Source organism: Hemitrygon akajei, chromosome 18 (assembly GCF_048418815.1).
Source record: "Hemitrygon akajei chromosome 18, sHemAka1.3, whole genome shotgun sequence".
Classification (NCBI taxonomy): domain Eukaryota; kingdom Metazoa; phylum Chordata; class Chondrichthyes; order Myliobatiformes; family Dasyatidae; genus Hemitrygon; species Hemitrygon akajei.
In genome coordinates, this window is record NC_133141.1 from 25,716,065 (window position 1) to 25,740,685 (window position 24,621).

The 24,621-nt window shown below is 39.6% G+C and overlaps 1 protein-coding gene across 2 annotated transcripts in view; it reads right to left on the reverse strand.

Annotated features, from left to right (window-relative positions):
* The window catches only part of os9 (OS9 endoplasmic reticulum lectin), a 70,206-nt gene that overhangs the window by 3,260 nt on the left and 42,325 nt on the right, over positions 1-24,621 (reverse strand). The window contains exons 9-14 of one of the 2 annotated variants that reach the window (XM_073071138.1): positions 23,824-23,884; positions 23,306-23,391; positions 21,714-21,962; positions 20,917-21,100; positions 16,967-17,140; positions 2,702-2,817 (exon numbers count right to left, since the gene is read on the reverse strand). In XM_073071138.1, the coding sequence (XP_072927239.1) occupies positions 2,702-2,817; positions 16,967-17,140; positions 20,917-21,100; positions 21,714-21,962; positions 23,306-23,391; positions 23,824-23,884 (870 nt within the window). The remainder of the gene's footprint in view (positions 1-2,701; positions 2,818-16,966; positions 17,141-20,916; positions 21,101-21,713; positions 21,963-23,305; positions 23,392-23,823; positions 23,885-24,621) is intronic. The other variant, XM_073071139.1, reaches the window with a different exon arrangement.

A 24,621-nucleotide genomic window follows, 5' to 3' on the forward strand; every position in this document is an offset into this window, starting at 1 on the left:
AGACCCGCGAGGAGAGTCGAGCAAGGATCGATGCTGCTTTGCTGATATGCCTATTGATTTCAGCATCGAGGGAGAGAGTGTCGCTAATGGCCAACCCCAAGTATGTGAACTCGTGGATCACTTCTAGATCGTAATTGTCGATGGTAATAACTGGTGTCTCCGCTACGTTCTGGGCAAGGACATTTGTTTTCTTTTCCTTTTCAAATCTTTTTACTATTATTATTATTCAAAATACACAGGTACATTGAAGTAACAACACTTACAGTGCCTCAAAAAAAATTATCTTAAAGATTGAAAATTTTTGTGAATAAAAAAAACCCCTACTAAGCAAGAAAAGTGAGGGGAAAAAAAAGAACCCATTGAGGGCACAACCCCGGAGCCATGCGTCACATAGAAAGCTTCTAAAAATAAACACCAAACCGCCAACATTTGTTTTCTTTAGGCTGATGGTAAGCCCGAAGTCCTTGCATGCCTTAGAGAAGCGGTCCATGAGAGTTTGTAGTTGCTGTTTGGTGTGTGAGGTTATAGCAGCGTCATCGGCAAAGAGCATGCCACTTATTAAGATCTTTTGCACTTTTGTTCTTGCTCTCAAGCGCGCAGGGTTGAACAGCCACCCATCAGACCTGGTGTGCATGTAGATGCCTTTTGTCAACATCCCAAATGTGTGCTTCAATAGCATAGAGAAGAAGATGCCGAATAATGTTGGGGCCAACATGCATCCTTGTTTGACTCCACTACGAATAGTGGAGGGTTCTGATGAGCTGCCATCGTACTGAACAGTAGCCCCCATGTCATCATGGAGTGACTTGATGATACTTTGGAGTTTCGGGGGACAGCTGATCTTGAGGAGAACCTGAAAGAGTCCATCCCTGCTGACATGGTCAAATGCCTTGGTCAAGTGGATGAAAGCGACATCGAGGGGTTTCTGTTGTTCTCTGCACCTCTTCTGGAGTGAGAAAATCATGTCGATAGTTGACCTTCTTGTGCGATCACTGCAATCTGCAGCGTGTAATTTCCTGCTGGGAGGCGTGCTTTTGACCCCTCTATATAACCTGACGTTTGTGGTACCCTGAAATATTCGGTGAACTGGACTCTCGAGAATAGAGGCACTGCTATGGCAGCCAGTGCTGGGGCAGGCTTGGGGCTGGACTGAAGTGGCAGGGCCCATCCCAAGGGTACATAACTAACCAATGCTTGGCTGATTTAAGTGGCGGGCCAGATTAAAAAGATTAAGGTGTTGAGGGCGAGGGTGGAGGACGATCCAGTGTTCAGTTCACTGCTCTGTGAGGCTTTACTCGCTCTCAACGCTGAACTGACTCTGCAGCCGTGACCTACAGTCATCAGCATTCATCAGCGTTGAGCCTGGCTCCACGGTCGTAGCCTGTAGCCAACGAGTTCCTGGACCTGCTGCAACGCTGAACTGGCTCTGTGGCTGTGAACTTACTTTTGGGGATTCTGTGGTTCATGTTCTGTGGATTGCTTGTTTACTTTTTTTTTTAAAAATTGCTTGCATGATTTGTTCATTCACATTGGATGTACGACTGTCTTTGTGGTGAATGCTATTGTGTTTCTTTGTTTTGTGATGGCCTGCAAGAAAATGAATCTCAAGGTTGTATATAGTATACATACTTTAATAATAAATGCATTTTGAATAGCTTTAAGACAGCAATAGCTTGGGGTAGAGTTGTTTATTTTTTTAAAAATGGGAGATCCTCCACGCAATGAATTATCAGAAAGTGGTAGATGTGCTATATTAACAGGCGCTAATGCATTAAGAGTAGAGTGCAATGGATTTGTGACTTTCATTGATTGATACAACTCCAAAGGTCCTGAGTTCAATTACAACCTCTAGCACCATCTGTGTGGAGTTTGCATGCTCTCCTTGTGACCGTTGTTCGGACGGAAATTTAAACATCGGGCCAGATTGAAAAAGTCAGGGTGGTGAGGAGCGAACCGGTTCAGATCATTGCTCAAAGTGGCAGAACCTGCTGTTCGGATGGAGAGTGAAGCGCTGGGCCAGATAAAGGACAAGGTGTCAGGGCCTGAGGCAAGTATGGGCCAATTAAGATTGCTGCTCCATGACATTCACTCGGCTGTGCTGAACTATGGGTCTCAAACTCTTTGCAGTCTTCATTTCAAAGAGGCTTTTTGCCTGTGGTGACTGCTTGCATGATGCTTTTTTTCATTGCACATTGGGAGTTAGTCTTTCTTTCATATCCACAAGGCCTGTTTTTGGGTTTCTTTGTTTTGTGGCTTGATAACAAACGTACTTTAAACTTTGACTTCATGGGCTTCCTATGGGTGTTCCTGTTTCCTCCCACATCCCAAAGACATTGGTTTGAAGGTTAATTGACCCTACTGTGTAGGTTAGTATTGGCATATAGGTGAGTTGTAGATCGTGCAGGGAGTTAATGGGATTGTGGGGGTCAATAAAATAGGACTGGTTTTAATATGTTGGTCAATGTAGCCTCTGGGCCAAGGAGCTTGTTCGCATACTGTATGCCTCCATTACTGCTGGAAGTACCTGCTGTGAGTCCTGCTGGTGGAACAGTCTCAACAATTGCTGCCTTGGCATTCCAATTGAGAGGGCATGAAAATAAATACAGGTGCTCTGAACCCCACTTCCATGAAGAGAAAACAGCATCAATTGTTGTAACTACATACTCTTGTAGTCTGCTCTCTATGAAACAACTATTCTTACCAATAAGTTGATGAGAAGCTCTCTGAAAGATTTAGTATCTTCTTCTGATAGCCAATGCATATCATCATCATCATCTCCGAGTGATCCAGTTGTTACAATCTTCACCTCAATTTTACCTGGAAGAAAAGCCAATGGTTACATACAAGGGAACTTTCACTATATCCTTAAAAGCTTGATTTGTAGAGGCGGATTATTAAAAGCAAAGTTTGAACAGATCATTGCAACCTGCAAATAACTGAATGTTTATTCAAATCCTTAAAAATGTACTTGATTGCAACAGCACAATTGGATTTTCATTAGAGTTCCACACTAATTAATTAGATTTTAGATTGTGTGAATTTCATCGTGTATTTGGATAAATTTATTTTAATGATTCGCTCAATCTCCCTCTTCATCCAAGTACTTCAATCAGTCAATTGCCATTCATTTGACTATACTCATATTAAATTTGTTGGGCACTAAAGGCCAGAACTGCAACTTGCAGGAGAGTTTAAAACAGCGAATCTGTTACAATAGGGTCTGACCGCCCACCAGTGTCTAATCTATGAAGGAATGCCAAAAGCTGGTTAAATCAGCAGGACTGATTGGAAGCTAAAAGTTCGAAAGAAGCAGTATCTATCTCAGTCAGTGTCTGATATAGGGAGAAGATGACACACCTCACAAAACACGCAAGAAGATATCAAGAACCAAGCATACACAGGGAGATGCTTGCTGTACAAAGCAAAGCCACATTTGCACTTACAGCATGAAGGAGTGACTATGGAAAAACAAAGCAACCACTAACCAGATGGGTAGATTGATAACAACTCAGGGATATCTTATAACAGTAACTGACTAATTGTGCCACGGCTGGTCATTTGATTCAGTTAGTTAAGCTACAAAATAATGACATTCAAGAGAAGGTTGCAAAAGGAGTTATGCATAATCTTGAATCAAGTCCAATGGGGCTGATATTATCAGAGTGAGTTTTGAGTTGTACGACTTGAAAGGAACTGGAAAGAAATAATGTAGTGATATTGTCAATTATAAAGAAGAAAGGAAATATTGGGTGGGGAGGGGAAGAACAATGATGACAACTAGCATGACCTAGACAATAGTTTATTACAATAATCCAGATAGTAAATCAGTGCAGCCACAGTTCAGTCCCTCTCCAGTCAGTACAGGCATTATCTGTACATTTTACAGTCCCTGGTGGGGAGGAAATGAAAATCACAACCACATTTGAATTGATCTCACAGTATCTTGTTCAGTATCTGAGGCAATGCTATTACCTTACCTCATCGCTCCCAATAAAAGAAATATGCAACTTTAATGGAACCGACTGTAGATGGAAAGAATTCACAAAGTCCAAGGTTTACCTTCAGAATGGACAATAGGGGAGTAACTCATCCTACAAATGTGCTGAGTCAAAATTTTCATTGTTCTTCTAATATTTCTTATCTATACCCCCCCATTAGCTGTATCCCATATGCACTGTATATACAAAGAGTGAGATAAGCCTTTTGCAGTATCAAGCTTCAGCACCTACGTATGTCCTACGCGAGTTGTGTACAGTTCCACTTTTACCTAATAAGTATAATGGCAAACTTCTGTCCTGGAGTTTTATAAAGCTATTGCTTGGCTAGTATCCAGGCATGAGTTCACTATAACTCACTTTAGCCTAGAGTTTGTGGCTCAGGCCAGTTGAGCCCATTACAGACTTACACTGCCTGGCACTAACCCTGTAGGGGCCCCCTTTATCTCTCTATTACATGCTTATGCCCCCATTCCTCTCTGCTGTGCCACAGAACAAAAAATTCACTATTCCCATACTATGAATTTAATATCTCCTAATATACCACCACAAAATTGAGAGATGATTGACATACAAGTCTTTTTTAAAAATACACTGAAGGGTGGGTGTGTAGAATGCCCTGCCAGGTGCAATGACAGAGGCAGAAATATTTGGGACATTTAAGAATCTCTTAGATAGGCACACAGATGATAGAAAAATGGAGGGCTATGTAGGCTATATACATCTTATACTTTGATTCTTCTTGCAAAGGCCACTGTAGAGCTTACTTTCCCAATTTCTGCTATAACTGGATTTTAATTTTCTGTGTGTACAGGGGCACTCATGATCCTCTGATCACCAGCACCTTTTAAAAACTCGTGTAAAAAAAAAAAATGTGCCTTTATTTATTTATCGTTTATTGATATACAGTGTGGAGTAAGCCCTTCAGGCCCTTCGAGCTGCACCACCCAGCAATCTCCCAATCTAATCCTAGTCTAATCATGGGAGAATTTACAATGACCAATTAACCCTACCAACCAGTACATCTTTGCAATATGGGAGTAAACCAGAGCACTCAGAGGGAACCCATGTGGTTACAGGGAGGACATACAGACTCCTTACAGGCAGCAGCAGGAATGGAACCCAAGTCGCTGGTACTACAAAGCATTGTCCTAACCACTAAGCTATCGTGCCACCCTCACCTTTGTACCAAAAAGTGAGTAAGTTAGCATGTGTCAACAATATATTCCATCTGCCATATGCTCACTCATTCACGTAGCTATTCTATACCCTTGAAGCCTCTGCGCATACACCTTGCAACTAGTTAGTCATGGTCATAGAAAAGTACAGCACAGAAACAGACCCTTCAGCCTATCTAGTCCATGCTGAACCATTTAAACTGCTTAGTCTCATCGACCTGCACTCAGACCATAGCCCTTCATACCCCTGCCATCTACGTACCTATCCAAACTTTTCTTAAATGTTGAAATCACACTCACATGCACCACTTGCACTGGCAGCTTGTTCCACACTCTCACCACCCTGAGTGAAGAAGTTTCCCCTCATGTTCTCCTTGAAATTTTCACCTTTCACCCTTAATCCGTGACCTCTAGTTGTAGTCTCACCCAGTCACAGTGGGAAAAAGTCTGCTTGCATTTACCCTATCTATACCCCTCAATTTTGTATACCTCTGTCAAATCTCCCCTCAAATCTTCTACTTTCCAAGGAATAAAGTCCTAACCTATTCAATCTTTCCTCATAACTCAGGTCCTCAAGTCCTAGCAAAGTCCTTGTGAACTTTCTCTGTACTCTTTCAACCTTGTTTACATCCTTCCTGTAAGCAAGTGATAAATGCTGCACATAATACTCCAAATTAGGCGTCATCCGCATCTTCTACAACTTCAACAAAACATCCCATCTCTTGTACTCAATACTTTAATTTAGGAAGGCAAATATGCCAAAAGCTTTCTTTATGACTCTATCTACATGTGACACTACTTACAATGAATAATGGACTGGTATTCCCAGTTCCCTTTGTTCTAGCACACTCCTCAGTGCCCTACCATTCACTGTGTAAGACCTACCATGGTTAGTCCTACTGAAGTGCAACACCTCACACTTGTCTGCATTAAATTCCATCTGTCATTTTTCAGCCCATTTATCCAGCTGGTCCAGATCAGAATCAGGAATCAGGTTTATTATCACCGGCATGTGTCGTGAAATTTGTTAACTTAGCAGCAGCAGTTCATTGCAGTACACGATAATATAGAAAGAAAAATAAAGTAAATCAATTAAAGTATATGTATACTGAATAGATTAAAAAGTGCCAAAACAGAAATAATATGTATTTTTAAAAAATGAAGTGTTCATGGGTTCAATGTACATTTAGGAATCATATGGCGGAGGGGAAGAAGCTGTTCCTGAATTGCTGAGTGTGTGCCTTCAGGCTTCTGTACCTCCTTCCTGATGGTAACAATGGAAAGAGGACATGCCCTAGGTGATGATGGTCCTTAATAATAGATGTCACCTTTGAGGCACCTCTCCTTGAAGATGTCTTGGGTACCAAGGAGGCTAGTACCCAAAATGGAGCTGATTAATTTTACAACTTTCTGCAGCTTCTTTCGGTAGATCCCCATACCAGACAGTGATACAGCCTGTCAGAATCCTCTCCACAGTACATCTATAGAAGTTTGAGTGTTTTAGTTGACAAACCAAATCTCTGCAAACTCCTAATGAAATACAGCCACTGTCTTGCTTTCTTTATCGCTGCACTGATATGTTGGGATCTGGTTAGATCGTCAGGGATCTTGACACCCAGGAACTTGAAATTGCTCACTCTCTCCACTTCTGAAACCTCTGAGGATTGGTTCGGGTTCCCTCAATTTACCCTTCCTGAAGTCCACAATCAGCTCTTTGGTCTTAACTGACATTGAGTGCAAAGTTGTTGCCACAACACCACTCAACTAGCTGGTATATCTTGCTAATTTACAACTTTCATCTCCATCTAAGATTCTATCAACAATAGTTGTATCATCAGCAATTTTACTGATGGTATTTGAGCTACACCTAGCCACATAGTCATAGATATAGAGAGAGTAGTGGGTTAAGCACACACCCGAGGTGCACCAGTGTTGATCGTCAGCGAGGAGGATATGTCATTACCAATCCGCACAGATTGTGATCTTCCAGTTAGGAAGTTGAGAATCCAATTACTGAGGGAGGTAGAGGCCCAGGTTCTCTAGCTTCCTGATCCTGCTGCAGGCTCTGATAGTCTTCCTCGCTGTCCACTGCACCCCCAGTCTTGGTGTCATCCACAAATTTGCTGATTCAGTTAACCATATCATAGATCATTGATATAGATGACAAACAACAATGGACCCATCACCGATCTCTATGGCACTCCACTAGTCACAGACCTCCAGTTAGAGAAGTAACCATCTACTACCACACTCTGGTTTCTCCCACAAAGCCAATGTCTAATCCAATTTACTACCTCATCTTGAATGTCGAGCGACTGAATATTGACCAACCTTCCATGTGGGACCTTGTCAAATGCCTTGCTGAAGTCCATGTAGGCAACATCCACTGCCTTACCTTCATCAACTTTCCTCCTAATTTCACAAAAACTCTATAAAGGTTAGTTTGACACGACCTAACATGCACTAAGCCATGATGACTATCCTTAATCAGTCCATGACTATCCGAATACTCATATCTGCTCCCTTAGAGTACCTTCAAATGACTTTCCCACAACTGATGTCAGACTCACTGGCCTATAATTTCCTGATTTACTTTTAGAGCATTTCTTAAACAGCAGAACAAAATTATCTATCCTCCAATCCTCTGGTACCTCACCTGTCACTAAGGACGATTTAAATATTTCTGCTACGGTCCTTGTAATTTCTGCACTTGCCTCCCACAGGGTCTGAGGGAACACCTTGTCAGGCCCGAGGGATTTATCTATCCTTATTTGCCTCAAGACAGTAAACACCACCTCTGTATAGGGTCCATCATCTTGCTGCTGCTTTGCCTCACTTCTATAGACTGCATCCATCTCAGAGTAAATACAGATGTAAATTATTCATTTAAAATTCTCCCCATCTCTTTTGGCTCTATGCAAAGATTACTATTCTAATCTTCCAGAGGACAAATTTGTTTCTTGCAATCTTTTTGTTCTTAATGTATCTGTAGGATCATGGGATTATAGAGAAGTACAGCACAGAAACAAACATTTGGTCCATCTAGTCCATGCAAAAACTATTTAAACTGCCTACTCCCATCAATCTGCAATGGGACCATAGCCCTCCATATCTCTACCATCCATGTACCCATCTAAACCTCTCTTAAATCAAGCTCCCATGGACCATTTCCACTGGCAGCTCAGGCCACACTCTCACAGCCCTCTGAGTGAAGAAGTTTCCCCTCGTGTTCCCCTTAAACTTCTCACCCTTCATCCTTAAGCCATGACCTCTGGTTGTAGTCTCACTTAACCTCAGTGGAAAAAGCCTGCTTGCATTTACCCGATCTATACCCTTCAATTTCCTATCTCTCTCTCTCAAATTGCCTCTCAATCTTCTACTTTCTAAAGAATACAGTCCTAACCTATTCTATCTTTCCTTATAACTCAGGTCCTCCAGACCCGGCAACATACTTGCAGATTTTCTCTGCACTCTTTTAACTTTGTTTATGCCTTTCCTGTAGGTAGGTAACCAAAACTGCACACAATACTCCAAATTAGGTGTCACCAGCCACCTATACAACATCAACATAGCATCCCATCTTCTGTACTCAATAAATTAATTTATGAAGATCAATGTGCCACTGTGCAATCCCTTAGGATTCTCCTTCACCTTGTCTGCTAGGGCAACCTCATGCCTCTTTTAACCTTCCTGATATCTTAAGTGTTCTCTTGCATTTCTTATACTCATCAACTACCTCATTTGTTCCTTCCTGCCTATAACCTGCCATGCACCTCCTTTTCTTAAGCAGGGCCTCAATATCTCTTGAAAACCAAGGCTCCCTGAACCTGTTATTGTTACCTTTTATTCCGACAGGTACATACAAGCTTTGTACTCTCAAAATTTCACTTATATTACAACTGCTCCTTTCTTCTAACCCCCACCCGGCCATTGGTATTGATTATGAACAGTTGGGACCCACCACCAATTCCCTCAGCATCCTGCCTGTTATCACCTTCCAACACAAGATTTACCCTTTTATGCCCTCTGCTTTTTGCCAGTTGATCAATAATGAACCCATGCCAGTGGTACATTACCTCCCTACCCATGTTCTCTGATTATGTTTAATAACTGTGGCGCAGTATTGAAAATCTTTCTGAAAGTCTAAACACACCATTTTAACTAACATACCTTACATATTCTGCTCGTGGCAATCTCAAAAGGTTCAAACAGATATGTTGAACGTGACTACTGCTTCATAAACTTATTCCTACCTTTGTTTTCTCAGTGCCATTAGTATCTGCCAGCTTGATGTTGACAGAATTTGGCAATAGTATTAGCATAAAACATCAAATGGTAAATGGTTAGACTGTGCTGGTAGATTTGGCCACTGTCTGGCTTTGGGTGTAGCCTACTGTAATGTGATAAACAAGGTCATCCTATTGATTGTTGCCTTCTGAATAAAACTGCACAAGACATTACACACTGGCTTTTCCATTACCATTATTGACTATACTCTTAGGTAGTCAGCCTACAGAAATGCCTAGAATTACAAGGGATCAATGTATTTACAGGCAATCCATGCCATACAGCGAATGCAATATTGTTGCCAACTGCTGAATGCCAAAGATATTAGGAAAAGATTCTCTCAATCAATATATTATTATGGGTTTATAATAAAAGATGGTTGCATCTTTTAGATTGTGTAGTTACTGAACAAACAATTGTCATTGGTAATTGTATACTGTGTTAAGGAGGAGGTTCATGAGAATGACCCCAGTAATGAATGGGTTAACATTTGAAGAGCATTTTTTGGCTCTGGGCCTATACTAGCTCGAGCTTAGAAGAATGAGGTGGGGCTTAGGGGGAGATCCTATTGAAACCTATTGAATATTGAAAGGCTTAGATAGAGTGGATGTGGAGAGGATGCTTCCTATACTGGGGGAGTCTCAGACCAGAGGGCACCATCTCAGAATAGAGCAGCATTCATTTGAAACTGAGATGAGAAGAAATATCTTTAGCCAGAGGGTAGTAAATCTATGGATTCATTAGGTACATTTAAAGTGGAGGTTAATAGGTTCCCAGCTAGTCAGAGTGTCAAAGGTTATGGAGAAAGCAGGAGAATGGAATTCCATCAGCCACAGGGAGACTCGATGGGCTGAATGGACTAATTCTGCTTCTATGTCTTATAGTTTTATGATCCATGTGACTTTGACTGGAATAATTGTTGCTGCTTACTAGATGGGGTGGTTTTGTGTCATCAACAACTTTACTAGTTTATTTGTTATGTGCTGATGATGATGATGGGTACAAACAGAGGGCCTTAGTGGTATCCATGGGAAATCTGTGCTCTATCCAACAAGGAGTTAAAGTACCATTTTTAAGGTGCTTGCTGGAGAGTAGCAAGTTCATTCTGCCACATCCAGGCAATTGTGGGATATGTCAATGCTGCTTTTTTTTTTTAAATATAAAAGGTTTGGCAACAAGCATTCCAAAAGACAACGCTGATGCAAAACAAAAAAAGTGTAACTACATGATTATCAAGTGGGCAATATTCAAGGTGTTCATTTTAAGCAAAGAGCACGTGCTTGAACTGGGGTGCAAGGGTCACTTCCATATTTTTGATAAGTCTGATAGACTTCAAGATAATGGTACTATTCTTTCAACATCAGTTAATATCGATGAAAGAATAAATTACACATATACGTCTTCAGATCAAGTGAAATGTGGAAGCTGAGATGCACTTCTAAATGAAAGAGCAGATTATTATTTAAAGGTAAAAAAAACTGCAGCATGCTGCTGTGCAGAGCAACTTGGGAGTGCTTGTGCATGAATCACAAAAGGTTGGTTTGCAGGAGCAGCAGGCTATTAAGAAAGCAAATGGGATGTTGGCCATTTCTAGAGGGATTGAATTTAAAAGCAAAGAGGTTATGCTGCAACTGTATAGTGTACTGGTGAGGCCGCATCTGGAGTACTGCGTGCAGTTCTGGTCTCCTTACTTGAGGGATATACTGGCTTTGGAGGCGGTGTAGAGGAGGTTCACCAGGTTGATTCCAGAGATGAGGTGATTAGACTATGAGGAGAGATTGAGTTGCCTGGGACTATACTTGCTGGAATTCAGAAGAATGAGAGGAGATCTTAAAGAAACATAAAATTATCAAAGGGATAAATAAGATAGAGGCATGAAAGCTGTTTTCCACTGGTAGGTAAGACTAGAACTAGGGAACATAGCCTCAAGATTCGGGGGAGTAGATTTAGGACGGAGATGAGGAGGAACTACTTTTCCCAGAGAGTGGTGAATTTGTGGAATTCTCTGCCCAATGAAGCAGTGGAGGCTACCTCAGTAAATGTATTTAAGACAAGGTTGGATAGATTATTGCATAGTAGGGGAATTAACAATTATGGGGAAAAGGCAAGTAGGTGGAGATGAGTCCATTGCCAGATCAGCCATGATCTTATTGAATAACAGAGCAGGCTCAACGGGCCAGGTGGCCGACTCCCGCTCCCATGTCTTATGTTCTACTGACATTTTCAACAATTACAACTATAAAATACTTTCAGGAAACATACGTAATTTTTTAACTAGCCAATGGGTTTGACCTGGATCGGGGAGAAATCCATTGCACATCAGTACTGGCAGGGAAGCAGAAGTTTGTGTTATTTGATTACAAAGGAAACAAAGCTACTATTGTGCCAGCCACTCTCCTATATGAAATCAATATGATATCCCCAGCACATGGCCAAAATTTTACTTCACCCCACCTGCCCACTACTATTTGTCAACATGACCCAATGATTATCAAATCACATTGAGATCAATACAACCGTAAATGATGCTTTTAAAAACAATTGCATAACTACATTGCTCAGTTTGGATATGGTGTAATGCTAACTGAAGATTTCTCAATTGGTCTCATGCCTTAATTCCTCAAATTACTTGCGTGCTACAACAGGAAAGAGATGAACATTTTGGGAAGTACGGCGCATTGGTGAACCATAGGACTTAAATGTACAAGCTCACTCTGGTTCCATAGTGCACACACTCGTTAGTGGTATTAATACCAATGTACTTGAAATGAAGCTAGAGAAACTTGAAGTGGCCCATTTTCTTTGACAAAGCTGGGGCTGAACTTTCAATTTAACAGTATGCCGATTACATTTTCCATCTAATAATGGGTGCTGAGATACTAACACCAAGAGCCAAGAAAAAAAATGAGTAAGAATAACTTGATTTGATCATCTGTGTATTGTGTTAATTGAAGTGTTTAAGCAATAGATAAGCATATGCAGTTTTGATGTTATTCAATTTTACTTTGCTTGCTTTTATATTTTGCTCTGAAGAACACAGAATAGGTTTGTGTAGGTGGTTGGCACCGAGGGCAGAACAGTGCAAAGTGTTAGCCAAGATAAAAGAAAATAAACTATGAGAGCAAAGCCCTCAGCCTGACAGAGTATGGGAAAGAAATGTTTTCAGCAGCATCAGAAGAATTGTGGCACAACACAGCCAAACTGATACTTGTGCATAGGAACTAAGGCCACTGAGTAGAGTTTAGTCAGAAAGAGAGCAATGACAGTCATCTATTAGTTACAGACGGCCAAGGACACTGACTCATTATTGTCATTTGAGAAACATATTTGGATAACGGTTGCACTGAATTTTTAAAAAACGTTTTAGACCACAAGACCTTAAGACATAGGAGCAGAATTAAGCTATCTGGCCCATCAAGTCTACTCCACCATTCTATTATGGCCGATTTATTATCCCTATCATCACCATTGTCCTGCCTTTGCCCCTTTGATGTCCTTACTAATCAAGAACCTATTAAACTTCTGCTTTATATATACTGAATGACTTGGCCTTCACAGCCATCTATGGTAATGAATTCTGAATTCCACAGATTCACCATCCTTTTAAGAGGCCATATGGCTAATTGGTACCAAATACAAATAACCCACGTGATGCAGTTTTTGGCAGATCATTGTGTCATTCCCTAACACAGAATGAATGGCATTACAAGTCAAATTGTACCATCCTTGAGACTTGATTGGGTCATGTGGATGTCTGTTTTTGCACAATAGATGTAAGCATAATAATGTCATTTCCAAACACAATGCTCAAAACAGGTCAGACAGATCCAAAGCACATTAGGTCATAAGTGCCCAACAGCCAGTTAGATTTTCTTAGTGTTGCTTAGTGATTCTGAAAGGGCTTCCCTGAATAGGTCACAGCTCAATGATGGCAACCTAGCTCTTCGTCTAATCCGTTTTCTTCAATGGAGGAAGCTATTCAAAAGAAACAAGTACCTGCACATTCTAAAGAAACACTGTAAATCTAAACTATAGTCATCCTTTTTTCTGTAGTTACAAGCTTGGGAGATGCTGTTGAGTAACCTGTGTGAATAACTGTAGTGAAGTTTTTAGATGGCATGCACTCCAGTCACTATGTACTGCTGGTAGAGAATGAACCTTTAGGGTAGCAGAGGAAGTACCTAACAAATGGACTGATTTGCTCTGGATAGTGTCAAGTTTCTTGAGTGTCATTGGAACTGCACTTATCCAAGCAACCTGCAGAGCATTCCATTATGCTCATGGCTTTTACCTTATACGTAGATGGTGGAAAGGCCTTTGGGTGTTAGGAGGCGAGTCACACACAGCAGGATACCCAGTCTCGGACCTTCTTTTGCTGCCATGGTATTTGTGTGGTTGGTCTGGTTGAGGTCTCACCAGTGATCATCCTTGGTATGTTGATGGTGGGAGATCTGCCATGATGGTAATGCCATTGAATATCAACCAACTGGTAGTTGGTTAAATTTTTGCTTGAGATGGACATTGTCTGGCACTTTTGTGACATGATTACTTGTTACTTATCATCATGGCTGAATGATGTCCAGGTCTTGCTGCACAAAGACATGGACTGCTTCACTTACTAAAGAGATGTGAATGCACAATGTTCAGTTCCAAACAGTGAACATTCCAACTTCTGATCTTATGATGGAAGGAAGGTCATTGATGAAGTAGCTTAAGATAGTTGGATTTGGGACAGTCCTGAGGACCTCCTGCAGTGATGTCCTAAGGCAGGTATAATTCACTCCAACAATCAAATTAATAATTTCTCATTTCAGATTTGAGGGAGGGTTCCACATATGAAATGTTAACTGTTTATCCTTACACAAATGCCACCTGAATGCTTCTGACATTTGTTCTCATACTATAACTGCCATCTAGCTATTGAAGTGTTTACTGATTGATGCCCAAGGTCTTCAGTTTTACCATGACACTGGGTTAAATGCTGCCTTGTCATTAAGAACAGTCCCCCTCATTTCAGGAATTCAGCGCTTTAGTTCACATTTGGATCCAGGCTCTGAGGAGGTCTGACGCTGAGGAGTCTTGGCAAAACCCAAACTTCAGCACTGGTGAGCAAGTGCTGCTAGATAGCACCGTTGACAATCCTTTCCATCATTTTGCTTTTGATTTTACTTCAACTGATTGAATGGTAACTAGCTGGCTAGGAACTGTCCTGTTCTCAGTGAACTGTAAATACATGAGTAACTTTTCACATTGTTAGATAGATAGCAGCGTTACAAGTGTAATGGAGCAGTGTAAGTGTATGTGTTGCTACTTCTGGAACACAAATCTTCAAGTATTGCAGCCTCTGAACACTCAGGAATAACATTTTAGTGGCAAACCCAAACAGTTTAAACTTCTTAAATTAATTAAAATAATCATTATGTATTTTCCACTCAAACTATTAAATATAAAATACACCATGTGGACCAGGACATAGGATACAGAAATAAGCCTCATTCTTCTACACCTCCAACTTTTAAGCAGAGAAACAACTTTGGAAGATTCAGTGCTCACAATAACTTCAATCCCCTATTATGTGATAGAATTATGTTTAAAGATTGAAAATTCCACTAGTTCATGTTGTGGAATTAAAAAAATATTGTGCTAAAGCTGTAAAATTATATTTAGTGGCCATCTTGTATTGCACCCTGCCCAACATGGAGAAAGACTGAATTATCAGAACTATTACGTGGTTGAAGTTAGCACAAGTCAACAGGTGCATTTTCTCTCAAGGCCTTCATCTTTGGAGAAAAATAGAACCAAGAACAAAGGCAACCAACTTGCCAGCTAAATATCAGAATGTTATTGCAATAACTTAAATCTTGATGTGCAATGATTTAACCTAAATGGAGATGATGCCAACACTGGCACAAAATTGACAGCAGGCTCAATGAACTTCATGCCAGATTAGATTACAGGTGTTCTAATAAATCAATCTTTTCCCTTTTACAGTTTCTGACAAAGAATGGAGTGAGGCAAATGCCAGATTGGTAGTTATTTTCATTTTTGGAACCCTATGTTAGGCACAATTAGATACAGGAAAAATAGTCTCCACTTTGTCAATGCGCGTTATACACAACATCAAAGCTAAAACTAATCAACCCAGCAATAACGTCCATTTATATAACAGTTTTAATTTAACAAAAACATACAAAGGGGCTTCTCATTGTTTGCATTATCAAATTAGCAAAATAGACATCAGGGCAAATGATCAATAGACATGATCAAAGAACTTTTCAGAAAAATATAATTATGATAAAAGACAAAGGTTTAGAGAAGAAACTCTACAGCTGGGCTCAATGCAGTTAAGGGCATGAGCTCTATTACTGTAGATTAAATTTAAATATGTCTGAGAAGCCAGGGTAGGGAGTGTGCATATATCATGAATGGTTACTAAGGTGGAAAAGATTATAGAGAACTGAAGACACTTCAAAAATCAGGAGTTTCTTTAAGGAAAGGAGCCAGCCTAGTTCACAAGTGCAATGACAATGGACTAGGTGAGAGCTCGTGTGCAGAGCTAGAATGACCTTATGTTTATAGAGAGCAAAATGAGGATGGCCAGCCAGAGTGCACTGAAATGATCAGGTGTACAAATACCAAAAGCAAGAATAACTTTTAAAGCAGCAGAAGGGAGCTGAGACAGGATTGGAGTCAGGTACCATCACAAAGATAGATATAGGAAGACTAAGTGGTAACCCAATATCCAACTCAAGGTCAAATATGACACCAGTGTTGTACAGGGTCTTCCTGTGGTTTCAGTTTCAAAGTTTCCAGAAAGAGGGATGAAATAATTGGGTATGGAGTTTAAGGATTCAAACTTTTCCAAGAATTTATCTGAAAATAATTTTGCTCATCTCATATTAGAAGATGCTAGACAAAGCCCAAAATTTAAAGTCAGTGCAAAGGTCAAGAGAACTAGTGACAAAGTAAAGGTGGGTGACATCAGTGCATAGACCATTTGAAGGGGAAAGGGAGCAGTGCAGAGGCCAGAATAGAAGCTATTTACTGGTGGACTGTTTGGTTATAACAAGATAGCTAAGAATGCAATCAAGTATAGTTCCATCAGTGCAGAGATGTTAAAGAACAATGTTGTGGTCAGTAGTGTAAAAACTACAGGCAGGTGAAGAAGGGATAAATTACCAATTCAATCTGCCATTATTTAATCCCCTGCACCATCAACCACCCTCATGCCTTGTAAAATCCCAATGTGTCCCTTTGTATCTTTGTGGTTTATTGAAACTTATGGTTACAGATCGTTGACTTTGGACTCTTGCGGCTGGCAATTATTCATTCCATCATTCTAGGCTAGTTCAAAATTCAGGGCGCAGAAGAGGATGTGGAGCAGAGATTATTTTTATCCAGGTGTTCTGTATGAAATCCTCGATTCTCTCATTGAAAACAAGCACTTGCGCAGAGGAGCTATGGAAGATGTGTTGTTTCAGTATAAATAATTAGTCTCCAAACTACCTTCTGCTTTCAATCCTGCTTTCTCCAGCTGTTCTTTCACCACATTCTGAATCTGCCTGAGCTGGGGGTCTGTGCCACTCATTTCACGCACTTTCATCTCTTTATGCAGTGGACTGCCTGGGTTGATTTTTGTGACTCGAACTTTAACGTGCCCTTCAGTCTCTTCATCAGTCTCTGAAATGCAGCAAGAAATCAATAGCAAAGGTATAAAGGCTATTTGAGTTAAAAAAAATACAGCAGTTAAACCCTAGGATCATATTTAAACACTGTATTCCACAAAGAAAATGTGAAATACTGATTGCAGATGGTCTTAAAATAAGCTGGAGACAAAAGTGAGCCAACTAGGGATTTCAGGGACTTAAAAGCTCAACATAGCCAAGCACCACAGCACAGCAAGCAATAAATAAAGCAGAAAACTAAATAATGCAGTAAGTACAATAGACTAATTATTGGAGGAAGCCACACCCAGTTCAACCTTGTGTCCAATACTGGACACAAAGGAGATGTGCTAACACTGGAAGACTTTTAGAGAAGAACCACCAGACATATCCCTAACATCAGTTATCAGAGCTGTGAAATAAACTTTTCAGCCTTTAAAGATCAAGATGTTTTGTAAGGTCATGTAAAAGATAGTAAATAGCATTGAAAAATGGATTAGTCTTTTTTAAAAAGCATTTCTGGAAAGTATACTTTATGGATGTGACCTGCATTTACTTGTCCATTACTATTTGCCCTTAAGACTGTTGGAAACTACTTTCTTAACATTTCTAACACCAACATGACATTCTCACTGTGCTGTTAGAAAGGCAGTCTCAGGATTCTGAAATACATTGCAGTCAGTGGCAGAAGGATCGTGTGCCCATGCACTTAATTGCCTGCTCTTATTGCATCCAGTGCTCAAGTAAATGCAGGATGGTATGTATGGTTTCATGATTGCCTTTTGTAGCAGTTTTGAGTGGCTTGCTGGACAGATCATCAGTCCAGATGTTACTAGTCCAGGAATCAAAATGCTATGCTACTGTACCAGCAACCAGATCACAGTGTTGGATGCAAAGTCTCAAGCCCAGGCCAAAGACTCTGAAGTGACTCAAGAAAAATATACTACAGAGGAAAGGGGAAGGAAGAGGTACAAAGAAAACCATATTGTGCTAGCTCTTTGAGAGAAGAGTCACATTTTGTCTATCACTGGAGACTCATCATTTAGTAGGTGAGTAAGTCTTTTTTTAAAACTTATATAGAATCCGCTTCTGCCATCTTTTCAGGTAGGCACTCCAAATCCATAAAACGTAGCAATTTTTCTCATCCTCATCGTTTTTGTCAGAAGAACAAGGACAGGACTGTGCAGGGGTGTCAAACTCATTTTAGGTCACGGGCCGGATTGAGCAAAATGCAGCTTCATGTGGGCCGGATCAGTCGGACGCGTGCGAACGCAGCTTTCGTTGCCTCCGTTTTTTCAGCCTGCTCTCATGTGTCTCAGTCTTTGCTATAACTACAAAGTGTTTCACTTTACAAATTCCGTTTCTTATGAAGAAGACTGCCGAGCAAGACTGCCGAATAAACACTAAAAACCCTGAAAACCTGGTACCTGAATAAACTCAGCATTAGCCATATCATACGCCATAGGCGCTTCGATTACTGGGGCCAGCTTTAATAGTAATTAGATATTATCTCGTTGGCCAAAGATAATTCCACCGCAGGCCGGATTTGGCCCGCGGGCCTTGAGTTTGACATATATGGTGTAGAGGGTACAATTCAAGGTGACTGCATAACCAGAAATGTGCTTAAATCCATGAGACTTCCAGAACAGATCAAGGAATGAAGGATAGAAATTAATTCAGCTGTGCCTCAGGAGGGTGCAGAATCGATCTACTAGAATAGCCCCCGAGAAGCAATGATAAGCTGAAGCAGCTGGGATTATTTTTCCAAAACATCAAAAGAGAGGCGGCTTGACAGGTGTTCAAAAGCATGATGGATCTAAGCAAAGTGAGTAAGCAGAGAATGTTCTGATTGGTAAAAGGATTAAGAATCAGATGTGCCTATAAGATGATTAGAAGAACCAAAGGGTGACTTAAGCAAAGACTCATGCAGCAGGCAGGGTTGATCTAGAATGTACTACTTGAAAAGGCAGTAGCAAGATTAATTGCAAACCATTTGTACAAGTACCTGGAGGAAAATCAAAGGTATTAGGACCAGCTGGATTCCTCTTACAAAAAAAAAACTTGGAAATGGGTTCAAAGGAGTAAATAGATTCTTCCTAATAATTCAGTGTGCTTTGGGCATTCTTGTACACAAATCAAAATGTCAACATACTGATATAGTAAACAAAAGGAACTATTTTATATTCGGATCCTTGTGCAATAGTAATCCTAATGCAATTCTTAGAGAGTCTTGATGAGATTACACATGGAACACCGTGTACAAATTTGGTCTCCTTTTCCAAGGAATGATATACTTTGTAATAAAGTTCAGTGAAAATTATTTTAGATTTCTGTGATGAAGGGGTTCTCCTTTGCAAAGAAGTCAAGTAGAATGGGTTTGTTCTCTGAAGGAAAAAAATATATTTTCCTTGAGGGCTTGACAAGAGTACACGAGAGGACATTTCCCCTTTGCTTGGTTTTCTAGACAAGGACTCTCAAACTCAGGTTTGGGGTCAGTCATTTAGGACTGAGATAAGGAGAATTTCTTTACTTAAATGAAGATATTTTTGAATTCTCTAACCCAAGAGGTTGTAGATGCTCTGCATTAAAAGGGCAAGAAATTTATTTTAAGTATTTAGATCAAACTTTACTTCATTCCTGAGAACGATTTCTAGTAATTTCTGCACCACTAACTGCCCACAATTTCATGGCTGTTATCTGCCATTTCTTGAACATTAGTAACTCTCCAACATTATTCTATTAAGGATGGCAAGATTATCATGTACACGTCTGCTATTTTGAGCAGCGTTGCCAGTTCACTTGGTGACTTTCCAACTTTCACTAATGTTTCCATCTTTAGTTATCTCTATCCATTTCCTGTCCACAACTTTTTATTGTGACCTTACAAAATCCACTTCCTGTAAATTACTATTCACATCTGTTTTCATGGTTTAGCCTTTCCTTAAAACTCATGTTTCAAGTGCAAAATCTTAGGGGCCAATTTAATGTTATTGGCCAAAGTTTTCTGATAACTATATTATTAACTTTACTACACTTTCTATAATTTTCCTGTTATTAGTAAAAACAACAGCACTTAGATCTTTTCAATTAGGTGTGATACTCTTAACTTCCTTTTCTTAAAAAGGCAAACATTGTACCTCAACTTTTTCCCTAATATCTTCCATTGGAATTTGAAAACAATAACTGGTTTCATGAGCCCTCACTTGTTTTCATAAGTGAAGGCAAACAATGGTTTACAGATCCGATTATCCTTGATCTGAGATCCTGAGTTAATGAAACTGGCATTGTCCACCAAGACTAATTCTGCCTCTTCTCTCCCCCCCACCCCCATCACTTCCTTTTACAAGTTAGGCTCAAATAACACACAAACCTTTGGGCTTTTCAACATTGGAACTTTCAAGGACATGGAGCTAAAAGTATGTTTTGCATGCCAAAATGGCAAACATATTGAACCTATATATACCAGTACTACTGTGTCATGGTATAGAAGTTGTATAGATTTTCCTCCAGAATTCTTCACTTTGAAAAATACAGGAACAAGTGCCCACATGACGTGATATGATTTACACTGACTGGTAAGTGTTTGATCCCTGCTGTCAAGTTGTTACTATCAGCCAAACTGGTTATGGTATTGGGTTTCATGCCCATGAGTGAATGCTTTTTGTAAAAAATGGGTCCAACTGTTGTTTCCATCAGCACAAAAAGTTAAGAGGGAGGTCAGGGTGCAAGGGTGAGGACAATAAAGGAGAGGTCTTTGGGCTTCTACTAACCAAAAAAAAAAACACCTTGTACCTGCTGTCTGTTTTGGAGAGTGACTGGGACTACCCTTTGCTGAGTCACTATCCTCCTCTTTGTCTGAAGTTTCTTTGTCTTCAAGCTTGTCTATAAGTTTGTTTAGGGTAGTAACCAAGGTCTTAGAGGCTTGATTGCGATCAAATTCTCCTTTGAGGCCCTCTGCTTCAAGTTCATCTTGTGCCTAAGAAACATTATCAGTTTCATTAGTTGTATCGATAAAAGTTATGTTCTGTTTCGTTTTCTATTCTCTGATCACACAAGACTTTATATAATACGTACAAATTATTGATTGGTGAAGGTGGTTTGGCTAGAAGGTATAGTGTTGCGCATTCTACAAGCAAGGAAGCTTTCATACAATGAAAAAAACAATTCTGAGATAACAGTAACAGGAAAGACCAAAAATCTTTGTTACTTTAACAATAACCTTTACCTTCGGTTTTATAGTTACACCCAGTAGCACAACCTAGCTGCTTCAGCTCCTGATGGCATATTCCCATTAAATACTATGCTAGGGCAGCACTTTTGCCATATCTTTAGGTGGTAATGAAGTCTGAAGTTCGATGGCCCAGGGAGAACGTTATCTGAGCATCTGCCACTTGATCATCCTATTACGACAAAATATCTAGAACACTACAGATCTATTCATGATTCCTCAACATAAGTTTTTACTTAGGTTGCCAGTTCATTATCCGTCACACTGACATTCATTCAAAAATAACAATTCTCAGGCACTGTCAGACCATTCAACCTTTAGTGATTTAAAAAAAAAATGCAGGTTAAAATATATTACTCACTTCATCAATAAGATTTTCAAATTCTTTTTCCATTTCTTCCTTCACTTCCCTTTTAATTTCAGCCATTTTTGATTTTGGCAGAGATACTTCATCCAGTTCTTTTACAAAATCATTGAGGAGCTCATTCTCATCATCATCATCAGCAGCGGCAGCCGTATCCTCTTGTTGTTCTAAGGAGTCTTGGTCAGTGGGTTCTTCAGAATGTTGTGCAGAACTCATGGTAGCTGGATCCTTATCTTCACCTTTCCGCTTTCACACACCAGAAAACACAAATCAGCTTTAACTCTCAACACACTAACCTATGCATTCACCCAGGAATCTAAATTTGTAGAACAAAAATTCTATGGCTAGATGTTGTACTGTAGCATGTAAAGTAACACCATTTTTTCCTGACCAGTAGTTACAGTAGATTTCTGATGTTATAGTTGCACATCAAAAATTCATACATCAACACTGTTCAAATGATACACTACTCACAATAATACACTGTTCAAAGCTGTATTCAGGTAGAATCAGATCTCTAAGGCTGCAAGGAGGCAGATCTGAATGCAAACTGGGAATTGAGGTACATCTGGCCATATATCCCAGTTACATACGGAGCCAAAAGAAAACTAGGTCCATTGTTCCACAACAGGATTTTGCAGCATTATTTTGTCTGCTATAGTAAGAGATGCTGCAGCAGGAAGAGTTTTAAAACTGGAATTGCTACGCAAGTTCAAATAAAGCTCTTGGCTGATATTATTCACATTTGTGTTCATCAAAATGGCCAAGTACATGAATCAGTATTGTCAATGGCAAGAAAGATCTGAGGGCATATGTGCATAGCTCATTGAAAATGACCGAGCAAGTTGAAAAAGTTGTTGGTTTGAAAAAAAAACCACACACCTGGAACCCTGGAGTTTATAAAATTCAAGGGCAAGGAGTCATGACTGTTCTCAGCTCTGGAGTCCAAACTTTGAGAATGTTGAGAGTGGGTTACAAATATTTACTGAAATAACTCTAGGGTTGAGTAACTTCGGTGATGTGAATGGACTGGAAAAGCTGGGTGTTTTTTGTTTGGAACAGAGAATTGAAGATCAGATGGGATTTCAACGTCATTAAGATTTTAGTCAGAGTAGATAGAACCAGAGGGCATAGGATGAAAAGTCAGCACAGGCAACCAGAAGAAACATGAAGAAATTTTTATTCTTTTGTACAAATATGGTGAATGAGCTGCACTGCCAAGAATATTATTAGAGGTAGATTCAACTGTGGTATTCAAAATGGAGTTGGATAATATCTGAAAAGAAGGAAAGTGCAGAGCTGTAGGGAGAAGGTAGGGGAGTGGGTGTAGCAGGATTGATCGTAGAAAGAGCTGGCACATATTCAAATTGGCCAAATAGCATCCTCTGCTGCTGTAGCCATTTGGCGATCATGTAATTTGGTCAGGTGATTGAAGCAGCAAAAACTTGCCACAGAATGTAACCAAGCAAATTATAATAGTACACCATCATAAAGAGGATTGAAACTTCAGTGTCAACGTCCTCTTTGTTTCAAGAACAACATTTGAAAATCATCTGAAAATGAAATGGACAGGATTATGTTATCACTACCTTTTCAGCTTGGTCTTTTAATTCTTGAACTAATTTTGCAAAATCTTCATGGTTCCGTATTATTCGGAATTGCATTTTCTGCCTTCCTGAATAGGAAAATAACCAAGAGGGGTGGGAAAGATAGCTATTACCGTAACATCTCCTCAAAGTGACAAGATTATATTAAAATACAAATTAATTAAAAATCTAAAAAAATTAACAGTTTATAAATTAACATTTATATTTGAATGCTTAAAATTGAATAAATGAGGTTTATTATGATAGATTTTAAAAGTCAAATCTAATAAAAAGCATATATGCTTATTCACAGAAGAAAAAACTACAGTGTAGTACTTTCCAAAACTGAAGGACTGCAATTCTGTTTGCAATCTGGTGAAGGGCAAGTGGAAACAGTCCATTGCACACCTGGAGGTGGTGGAGGAGGGCAGCTGTAGAAAGGCTGCTTTGCTCTTCTATTTCTGTCAATGATTTACTGCCAAGGGGAAAACAAGACATTAGCTTTTTAAAAAAATATTTACCTTGGTTACCTAGAAGATCATCATCTTCAGTTTTAACTGCATCGTTCAGCTTAGAGTCAGCCTAATGAATAAAGAAACTTGTCATTACAATAAATCACCAGAAAGAGCAGGTTGCACATTTCCCATTGACAGTTATTTAAATATTTATTACAACATGGTTTATGAATCCCTAAAGTTGATTCTTGTCAAAAAGGCTTCATTTTAGGGTGTTTATCTTAAGCATTAAAAGGTGAAAATTTGAAGTAAGCTTTAATTTTCATTTGGGACATTGAAAGTAGTCCAATAAACATACACAGAAACAGAGTCAAGTAAACAACATTATAGATTATACACTAGCAAAGGAATAGTCCAGCTAAAAATGTATTTGTGAATAGGTTTTAGAGAAATAAGTAGGATAAATGGGATTGATGCCATTACTCTGAGAGCCAGCATAGACTCAAAAGGTCAAAATTAAAATTTTGCTCAATGGGGGAAAATTCTTAACTATTGGAAATAATTATACACAGGACACTGCAAGCTTAAAGCAGCCGAATCCTTAGACTTTCTTCAAGATTTATTACACTGAGAAGGAGGGATTTTTTGTTTGATATGTTTGTCAATACAAATGCTTTGAATGATGAAGCATTGATGTTCCAAGCAGTGCCTGTCTGTGTAAAATGCCCCAGTCAAAATGAAAGGTCCTTGGTTATTCCAGCACATTGCCCCATTTTCATGGGGTATCAAACAGTTTAATTATCTTGGAGGAAATTTTCCATTTATCAAATAATCAATTTACTGCAAGGCTCGTATGGTTATTCA